Raw genomic sequence first — 10,321 nt, 5'->3', positions numbered from 1 at the left:
CTGCACAGATGCCAACGTTAAATAGTTGAAATTTTATGAATTACGCTTTTATTTGTTGACATGCTGAGTACATACATTTGTTGTTGTTTGGTAGCGGTGTATGTGCTGAGGCAAGTATTTGACAAAAAATTACCACGTTAGGGGTTGCCGTCTCACTGAACTATCACATTCAAAAAAATGACTGATAACTACCAAAAATTTCTAATTTTATGACTAAAAACTACCACTTTCTGAAAAATGGCCAGTTTAGACGATTTAAACACGTTTATGAAGAAGACGAGTGATGCTGACAGGTGGGCCCCACTTGTAATAACGGTCAACATATCGGTAAAAATAAACAGAGTTGACTTTGCCGTCATGTCAGCCCTGGCGGGTGGGTTCCGCATGTCATAAACGTGTTTAAATCGTCTAAAGTGACCATTTTTCAAAAGTGGTAGTTTTTAGGCACAAAATTAGAAAATTTTGGTAGTTATCAGTCATTTTTTTGAATGTGGTAGCTCAGTGGGACGGCAACCCCTAATGTGGTACTCCCTTTGTTCCCAGATATAAGCCTTTCTAGTGATTCCACTATTGACTATTTACGGATGTATATAGACATGTTTTAGAGTGTAGATTCACTCATTTTACTTCGTATGTAGTTAGTAGTGGAATTTCCAGAAAGACTTATATTTAGGAACAGAGGTAGTAGTTTTTTTTGTCAAATACTCATGCTGAGACGGTCATATGCATGCATAACTTCTTGTCCTAACGTCTTTTTTTTACTTCCTCTTTTTCTTCATGGGGCGGTAAGTTGTTTGTTATTTTAGTCCTTTTGTCTATTATTGCCAGTATGGTCCCTAGGTTCAAAATGTCAAGATGATGAGTTGCGCATTAACTTATTCGGCCCACGACGTCCCACATGCTCAAGAGCAGCATGACTACATAAATTCATGTTGCACTTACACCCAAGGACTAAAGTACATAAATTCAAGATGTAATCATGCATAATTCATGACTGCCAACCGGAGAATTGTCATTTTCATGAATTAAAAATCACTCGAGTGCCAACATAAATCATTTTGTGGTAGCTCCTTTCGAAGGGAGAAAAGAAAACACAACACAAAGGTTTTTAAATAGTACTTAGTATGCAGTAACGTTTAGTCCCTCCGTTTCTTTTTACTCCCCATATTAAATTTGTCTCAAGTCAAAATTTATAAACTTTGACCAAATTTATATTAAAATGTATCAAATAAATACGGTATGAAACTATTGAATCCAATGTGATATTTTTTTGGTATTGATAATGTTGATATTTTTTCTATAAACTTAGTCAAACTTGTAAAGTTTGCCTTAGGACAAAACTAATACACGAAGTAAATATGAAAGGGAGGGGGGGGGGGGGGGGGGGGACTATATGAAAGACTGTTCTGTACTCCCCCGTCTCTGAAAAGAATGTTTATAAATTTATCTAAAATCAAGCGGGTACAGTTTGACCAAGTTGTAGGAAAAGCTATCAAGAATTACCATACCTGTATTTTCTTATTGTATCGATTTAGTAATGTATAATTATTGATGAATTTTCCTAAAAAACTTGATCAAGCAATGCCTCAAGACAAAATTTACGAGACTTGTTTTCATAGACGGAGGGGGTACTCTTCACTCGCTCGTCCTTGCCTGGCTACAAAGCCGTAATGACAGGTATGCATGCTTGGCTGTACAAAAAAGAGTCCTATGCATGGATGCATGCTTGACGGCACAAGATGGTAAACATAGATCTCATCCAAAGCTGCAGCATCGCTTTGTAATCTTGCCCAAGGCATGGGGATAGATAATTGATTAGTGGAGTAGTACATCCGAAAGCATACCAACAAGATCCTAGAAATGTCAAGCTCGCAGTTTCCTAGAAGTTCCTCTGGGAAGACCCACCGAGCCTTGGCTGTGCATTTCTTCTAGCAGTAACCAAAGTCTTGGCTTACGTCTTGGCTGTGCATTTCTCCTTGTGGGTTCTTGCTGAACAAAAATGGAATGGCCTTCTTCGTGTCCAGTTGGTGGCTTGGAACGGTCCGTGCCACCATGCATATTCCAAGATGCCGTGGCTCTCCGGAGTTTCCGAAGGCCCCGCTGCAATTCCTGCCAAGTTATTAGCGCGTAGTTATCATGAAATTCCTGAGTTCCAAACGAAGAAGGCCTTGCACATGATTCATGAATCATTTCAGACTTCCTCTGAACTCAAGTCTCCCTCTCAGTCTCAGGGTGGGTGAGAGCTCCTACAATAATGCACAGTTGACTCGGGTCGTCTCTCATCCTGCAGGTCCTTGCATCAGCTGTCCTTGCCTGACCACAGCGTTTCCTGGAAACTCCCTTCCATGAACGATCATACAGAAAACAGGCAGGACCAAATCCCCAACCCAGAGACGAGCTCAACCAACGATAATGGGATGGCAGGAAAAAGACATAACAAGAGAGGTGGGCACGCCTTCCATGGTAATTCCCTCAACCAAACACAACAACAAGTTACATCGACTCGATTTCGAGCAACACAATGGCGCCATGCGTCCAGTTATCATCGACTCAACAACTTACAACGGCGCTGTCTCTGTCTCCAGCCACCAATTCAATCCTATCTACATACAACCCAATCACTATTGTACATGTACACACAACCTCTCAGGGAAGGGAAAGGAAACAAAAAAACTCTCCAGGTGGAAGACCTCCGAGGAGGATCCATGGTTCTATGATGGCGAATATCACCATTGTTGCGGCTCATTTTTGGTAGAGACCACAAAAAATGAAAGCATGAATCAGGCTCTGCGCCTTCTTCGTTTGTTCGGGGTCTCCACATATAATAACTGTTGAATTTGTATCTCCAGGTTTTGGATCATGTACTGTAATTTCAGCGCCGGATATCTGAAAGGTAGGCAATACTGTCAGCCCTGTGACCGGATGCTCCTTAAACGGGTTACATAGAGTTTACGGCTAGAGAGCCAGAGGCAGCCAAAGACTCAAAAGGACTGTTTCAAGTGAGTTTACAAGAGTTATATGCAAGTGATATGCATGGACTGTATTGTGATATGCACGGACTGTATTGTGGCATTAAGAGTTTAAGACAAGACGACGAGCCAACAAGGCCTTTATACGATGAGCACAAGGTAACATGGGACAAGTATCGTTTGATCTGATGTAGGTAAACAATAGAGAGGAGAGTGTAAGTACCTTCTTTATCTCAGCGAGGTCACTGTCATTGGTTCCACAAACAAAACCTATGTACTTGCAAGGAATAACAACTTCAGTTGTTGTAGTTGCTGGTGCAGCCACTTGGTTTTCACTGCTGATGATGTCAGAAAAATGGTGTTAATTTCTTCAAGAAAAGGATCACTCCTACAGATTCAGTTATCAATGGACTAGAACTTCCACATAGATTGTATACATGGTATTTTGGACAAAAAGATATCATCTGATGGTAAATTCTAGTTTCACAGCCAGAGTGTAATGATTAAAAAAGAATGGGAAAAGCTGAATCAAACACTTAGCATTGAACTCACCTTGCCCCTGGTCCCTTTCTGAAATCTACAGCTGGTACTATATCAGGCATGCTTCTTGGAGCGTCAGTTGCTGGTGCCTGCACATGATAAGGGACCTGATTCTTAGACATTCAACCACAGTGCCTAAATCAGCAATCTGATGTGCATACAAATGATATTGTTTTGAACAAAATCCAATGGCAGATCATCCTAAACTGCAACCTTTACTGGGAGTTACTTGACAGTGGAAGTTCTTAATAGAGACCTTTGTGCACAATATGCTACCAACAAGATGCTAAATTATTTATGCTTATGTCAAACAGCATTCTCCATGTACTAACCTCAGGAGCCCAGGTTCTTGGTGATGGCTGCTCAACAAAAGGACGAGGACCTCCTTGTTCACCACCATACGGGTAGGGCATCCTATCAGCACCCATGTGTTCCATTGGATGTGAAAGAGCTGGACCAGGTGGTCGATGATCTGCCACATCAAAAGGACCCATAGGAGGATTAGGTCTGAAAGGATGCATAGGATAGGGAGGCATGCCTCCACTGTGATGTGGTGGAGCTTCTTGTCTTGATTGGTGATGAGAAGGGTTCCCAACAGGTGGATACGGAGGCATGCCTCCACTAGGATGTGGCTTCGGGGGAATGATGAGATCTCTAATCCTTCCAGTGATATGACGCAATGCATCTTGGATGGACTGAAAGCTACCGGTGACCTGCAACAAGGGCTCCAGAAAGTTATAGTCTGAACTGCATCTACTCAACAATCCTCCTTAAGTGAACTTCTATTTTCCTCTCTTCTGGGTGATCCTATATTTGTTAAGTATGATATCAAAATAGATGACTGACGCACATATGCATCACAAGTGTATTTTCTTAGAAGGAAGGTTCAAGGGAAACAATTTGAAGGAACCAACTAACTCAGATCATGTTCCAAATGGAGGACTTGGAGCACAAAATACGTAGTAGTTAAGAAATTACCATGAAAGAGTTGCAGCATAGCTACAGTACATGAACGGGAAATATTAGTTCTCTTAAACTACTTCACAGTACAAAGGTATACTGTAGTTCACTTTGTATCCTGGTGTACGTTAAAAAAGGTAGAAAAAATATTAAATATTCAACACAAGACCTTTTGCTAATACAACTTCAAGTTGACGCGTACTATTATTTTCATGGTAGTTAAGAAATTACCATGAAAGAGTTGCAGCATAAGTGCATAACTACAGTACATGAAGGAAGAAAATATTAGTTCTCTTATACTACTTCACAGGACAAAGGCATCCTGCAGTTACCTTTTTTTGAGAGAAAATGCACTCTGTAGTTCTCTTTGAATCCTAATGTACGTTAAAAAAGGTAGAAATGACTTTTAAATATTCAATGCGAAACCTTTTGCTAATACAACTTGAAGCTGATGCATGATGTTATTTCCATTTCATAGTAAATGAACATTCTTAATACATTGCATTATTTGCTATGGAGTAAATTAGTTTACACTCAATGATGAAGCTTCAGTGCTTCTAAGGAAATTACACCGATAGACAATCCATGTAGCACAGTTTCATTCAGTTAAGAGTCTGACACTTCAGATCAACCATCTTTAGTACCCAGCATTTTTTTTCTCTACAACACTATATGCATGCAACCCCGAGCCCACCGGCGCGGGTTCCCAGCATATTAGCAAACTATAAAAAGGGCATGTAACCTAGAGATAACTGTGATGTCCGCGAGATCGAAACATACAAAGGCACGAAAAGTCAAAAGCTGGAGTGGTTGATTAGTGGAGCTGGAACATACCTGAACCAGCTCTTCATTTCGTTGTGCACATCTTGGAATTTGTTCATTCCCAAAAATTCGGATGCTGGCTCCTGTTACCTTCCTCATCTCTGCAATTATGGATCCACCTTTGCCAAGTAGGCAACCAATATGCTGCGCTGGAACAAGAAGCCTGGCAGGTACAGACGAACTTTTATCCATAGACGCCTCCGAGATTTTAGAATATACCCGAATCAATGCGTCCTGAGATGGAGAATGCATCATCTCAGAATTCTGCACAAACAAAAATTGCATCCATCAAAAACAGTTCGGACAACAGATAATGCCTGGACAAAGTTATCCCCATATCCTTGTCAATACTGGCAGGATAGAGCCAGCATCCAACTTGCTGTGCGTTGTCATGATATGCAAGTATTCACCAAGACGCAGATCCATACAAAAAATGTTTCCCACAGGAAATATAAGAATTTCATTACTTAAAACTTTATAAGAGGAAAATGAGTGATTCTTTCTAAGTTATGAGGAGAAAGTTAGAGCCACACCTCACGCGCAGAGATCACAATTATGCGTTCATCCGAATCAGCAACAGGGTCGATAACCTTGACTGAAGCACCAGTTTCACTCTGTAATGCACGGATAGTGGAACCGCCTTTTCCAATTACGCCGCCCACCATGTCATTTAAACATATCATTCTGAACATTATCTCTTGTTCAACAAAGAATCTAGGACCAGGGGCAGCACCGTTGCTTGAAAAATTCCTTGCATGATAGTCAGGAACATGTGGTGGTGGTAAATAGCTTCTTTGAGAATGAGGATCCACACCAGGTGGACAACCAACTCCACTGCCTGGAGGCCCGAATGGTCTTCCAGATGGAAAATTGCTTGTGTCTGGCCTAGGATTATCTTGGAGGCAGGTTGAAACCAATAAAAGTGCTTTCCTTGCTGCAGAAAAGCTCCCACTTATCTAACAGGAAAACATCACCATGTTAGAATAAGGTGAAATCAAAAGATTAAACATCCAGGTTAAAGCTTAACATGCCAATATAACAGCAAATCTTGATTTCCCGAGCACCGCAAAACTAAAAAAAGCCATTACCAGTTAAATATAACAACAGGTAGAACTGGTTAATATCCAAGCAATCCACACAAGTATTTTAGAAATTGCAAGACTCTGCTTGCCTAATGGTTTGGTGAGAAAAAAAAGAGACTGCTTGTGTAAAAGGTTCACAAGTAGAGGGGTGGAACTCGATCATAATGAACTCGACATCTCTGCAACAAGAACAACCAACCTTTAATATTGTTTCTGTGTCTTAACAACGTATCATCGATAAGACGGTTTTGTTCAGAAATCACAAGAATGAGCTCACTTTAGGTGCCCAACTATGAATTAAATTAGAGCCAAGTACAAAGCAGGCAAGATTAGTTCATTCAGAGCTCATTTTCTAATACGGGCACATGTATTTGAGGTACAAGAAGACCATGACCTTTAACATAAACCAACCATGGATTATGAAGATGAATACCAAAATCATCATGCTAGAACGGTGCCTTCTTTCCAGCATTCTATGATATTCCAATTCGCAGCATATGGTCAAGTTCATTCACAAGCACGCATATTAGTATTTTGAGCAAGGGTCTGTCTAGAACACATCTAGATGTGACATAGTTATGTCACATCTAACTAGATGTCCCCTATGTTTGTGGTCTATTTTTTTTTTTGTCCCAGCATTTTTTTTTGTTCCTTGTTGCTGTGTATTTGTAGGAGCTTAGATGTGACATCCTTAGAAAACATCTAGATGTGAATTAGACAAACTGTTTGAGCAAAACCATGCCAACTCAGGCACACAAGCACATTCTAATACTATGTCTCATTCTATGCTTTCAGCTCACCACCCAGAGAAAATCTCTCATTCTAAAATTGACTCCTAGTGCAGATTCATCATTGTTCCACATCATATCCAGAATTACAACCATTACATCAATATAAATCAAACGGTCAACATATTTGGAAAATGAGCGCCTTGCATGATGGGGTGTGAAAAGTGAAACACATACAGTTGAGCACGCCCTCCTGCTGAAATTCCTCAAAAGTGTCATCCTTTCATGCCATATGCATATCCGTGTCCTCGTCAAAAGACATGTGATATTGTGATGCACCCCAGGGAACTAACCTACACCACATCTGCAAGTTGCACCGTCCTACGTGTCCCCCATGAAGTGCGCAATCCACGCCCTTGGGCCGAACAACGCAGTGGCATGATGGAATAATCATTCTTGGAGTGATGGTGGAGGGAGGTATGGGATTGTGACTGGGCGCAGTTGAAGAGTACTTTGGAGGAGGAGACAGCAGGCTTTTGAGCCCCGGGACAAAGAGGTTGAGGGTCAGGAGGGAGTCATTGCTGACAAGGGCAAAGTGCAGTGAGGAAGCGGCATCCGTGGAGCAGGCTGAAGCTAATGGTGAAGCCTGGCGCCAAGGCCTTGAACAACAAGATCACAACGATGGTATGGATTCAATGGGTTCACACAGCCACACAGGGCAAGACCATGATATGCATGCAAGTTCATGGAGAAGGGGATGACGTTTTTTATCTGGATTTTCTAAAGGATGTCGGGGTTAGCAACAAATCGACAAAAGGGCATGTAAATTTGGGCCTGAGAAATGCAGGTAATCAGCAGTGGGCCTTCCATCGATAAGACAGTGTTCAAACGAACGGCATCAGTTCATGGCTTCATGCTCGACCGTCTGCTTGGGTATGGGAAGGCAGCCATTTCAGGCAGGTGGTTGTCTCCTGATGTAGAGGGGGCCATCAAAATGTTCAGGATATCAGTAATTCGTAGCATGTCGGTCGGGTGCTGAGTAGGGATTAATCAGCTTATCGGTCTATTAACTGTATTTATTGGTAACCCATTATTGGTAGCTTAACTAGGGCCATATCTATATATCATAGGCTGCATCTGAAAAAAAATTCAATGTTGGAGTACTTGCTGCAGTAGAAGCAGCTGTAGATTGCTACAGATGCCAAATCCACCACATCAGTACATACTAGATACTGCAAAGGATAACAGCACAGCAGCAGAACTGCAGGAGGAGAGGAGTTTACCTCGCTGCCTGGCGACGCCATGGACAGAGGACAGGAGGAGCAGGCGACGGAGCAGCTGGAGGAGTGGAGGTCTGTCTGCTGGGGGCCGTGCTGGCAGCTGCTCGGGAGGGGATCTTGCTGCTCGGGGAAGGGACAGTGCCGCCGGGTGCTCAGGAAGGGGACGGCGCTGGCAGCTGCTAGGGTTAGTGGCGGCGGCTGCTCCTCCATGAGCGGGGGAAAAAGGAGAATGAGTGGGAGAAGGGAGAAGGGAGGGAATGGGCTAACCTAATGCGTACGCGGCTGTGCGAGAAGGGAGGAACGGGCTAACCTAATGCACGGGCGGCTGCGGAAGAAGGGAGGGAACGGGCTAAATTTGGGCCAAAATGCCCGGCAGTCAATCGGCCCAGCTGATAATTCAGTCTGACAGACGATTAATCGGCTTCACAGACAGATAAATTGGCCCAACCAGTTAATTGTGCGAATAGGTGCTTTTCGTATCAGCAGGTGGCCGAGATACAATTAACTGTCCGGTATGCCAGGTAACTGGCCGATATTTTGAACACTGATCATTCTGTGATGCGAGAGACACAGAGTCTCCGGGCATTATTTTTACATTGATGGTTAATGCTGCAGATAAGGACATTTCCTTTCAATATTTAGAAAATCAGGAATCATCACACGCGAACGTGCGTAGCGTAGTCTCATAGTGCGACTGGCTCCCCTCCACATAATCAGCCGAGTGCTTGTGGCAGCGCCATGTGATTGCCGTGGATGCCAACGTCACAGGGAAGTGGCAGCCGCTGCACGAACATCGCACTGTGTGTGGACGCGCTGTAGTGAATTTCTTAGTAAATTGCCTCACATCTTTATACATACCTAATTGAGTGACTCAAATCGATCAACGCATCCTTTGCAGCACATAACTAATGTTGATAATTACCTACGAAATGCACTCCAGAGTGGTAAATGACAATCCTAATCTCATTATTTCCGTACAACATTTAATTGCACAGTTCAAGCAAGCATTTAAATGGCAATCCTAAACCACACTAATTTCTTACTGAATTTAAGTGTACAATTTAAACATTGCCCGCGCGGGCACGGCACTGGTTTCATGGACTATACGCCACCAAGCAACATCCAGCGGGCGCAACACTTGTTTGATGCATTATACAGTAGGAAGCAACACCCAGATTCATTCATCTTTGCATACAAAAAAGTCTAGGGAGTTGAGATGCGTACATGGATGAGCTCGTCCCCTTGCAAGGCGCAGGGGGGCACCTGCTCCCTGCTCCGGAAGACCCTGATCTGGGCGCCGCTCTCCAGCCGCATCCGCTCCACCGTCTTCCCGCCCTTCCCCAGCACGCAGCCCACCTGCCCCCCGGCCGCCAGCATCCGGCAGCCCACGACGCCGGTCACCTCCTTCTCCTCCCCCTCGCCCGCCTCGTCGCCCCCGACCCTGTGCCCCACCACCCGCTCCCACACCCTCACGGCCGCGGCCGGCGCATCCGGCCCGGATACGACGAGCACGGCCTCGTCCCCCACGGGGGGGTGCTCCACGTGGAGGTCGCGCGCGGGGCCGAGGTCAGCGGCACGGCTGGAGGGGCAGAGGAGGCGGAGCGTGATGCTGGGGCGCTTAGACGGCGGGGGTGGGTTTGAGGAGGAGGCGGGGGTTGGGGGTGCGGCCGCGCCGCCAGCGCCGGCCGGGGCGGAGGTGGGGGAGATTTCCATGGGGTGGGGCGGTTGGGCTAAAACCCTACTGATCCTCACAAAGAAAACCCGCTGACCGCGTCGTTGGGTTGCGCCGTTGACCGAAAAGAATTCTACGAGAACACGTCTCACCGGTTAGCAGATGAGACCCGATGAATGACACGTGGCATTCACAAATCATAAAGCATCTATCCCACCTTCCACTTGAAATCGGGGAGGAGAAATTAGATACTTTGTGATTTGTGAAT

The 10,321-nt window shown here is 44.2% G+C and overlaps 1 protein-coding gene across 4 annotated transcripts; it reads right to left on the bottom strand.

Annotated features, from left to right (window-relative positions):
* Positions 1-2,434: 2,434 nt before the first annotated feature.
* Positions 2,435-10,116, bottom strand: LOC123112506 (KH domain-containing protein HEN4). Of its 4 annotated transcripts, none has more exons than XM_044533508.1 (7): positions 9,606-10,116; positions 5,825-6,247; positions 5,304-5,555; positions 3,842-4,222; positions 3,522-3,598; positions 3,193-3,307; positions 2,435-2,886 (listed from the first exon to the last, which is right to left on the bottom strand). In XM_044533508.1, exons 1-7 carry the CDS (start codon positions 10,092-10,094, stop codon positions 2,743-2,745), a joined length of 1,881 nt encoding a protein of 626 aa, XP_044389443.1. In that variant the 5' UTR covers positions 10,095-10,116; the 3' UTR covers positions 2,435-2,742. The 4 variants fall into 4 exon arrangements, with proteins under 4 accessions (XP_044389443.1, XP_044389444.1, XP_044389446.1 ...); XM_044533509.1 differs by having other exon boundaries at positions 3,193-3,304; XM_044533511.1 differs by lacking the exon at positions 9,606-10,116 and adding an exon at positions 8,385-9,080 and having other exon boundaries at positions 3,193-3,304.
* Positions 10,117-10,321: the final 205 nt, after the last annotated feature.

The sequence above is a fragment of the Triticum aestivum genome, chromosome 5B, assembly GCF_018294505.1.
Source record: "Triticum aestivum cultivar Chinese Spring chromosome 5B, IWGSC CS RefSeq v2.1, whole genome shotgun sequence".
Lineage (NCBI taxonomy): Eukaryota > Viridiplantae > Streptophyta > Magnoliopsida > Poales > Poaceae > Triticum > Triticum aestivum.
The sequence above is the reverse complement of the archived record's forward strand: the minus strand, read 5'-3'. Positions and strand labels throughout refer to the sequence as shown.

Coding starts and splice junctions, on each gene's coding strand:
- LOC123112506 (XM_044533508.1), bottom strand. CDS start 10,094: ATGGAAATCTCCCCCACCTCCGCCCCGGCCGGCGCTGGCGGCGCGGCC. Junction 5,556..5,824: donor TTGTGATCTCTGCGCGTGAG/GTGTGGCTCTAA, acceptor TTGTTTGTGCAG/AATTCTGAGATGATGCATTC. Junction 4,223..5,303: donor GAAATGAAGAGCTGGTTCAG/GTATGTTCCAGC, acceptor CCCTTGTTGCAG/GTCACCGGTAGCTTTCAGTC.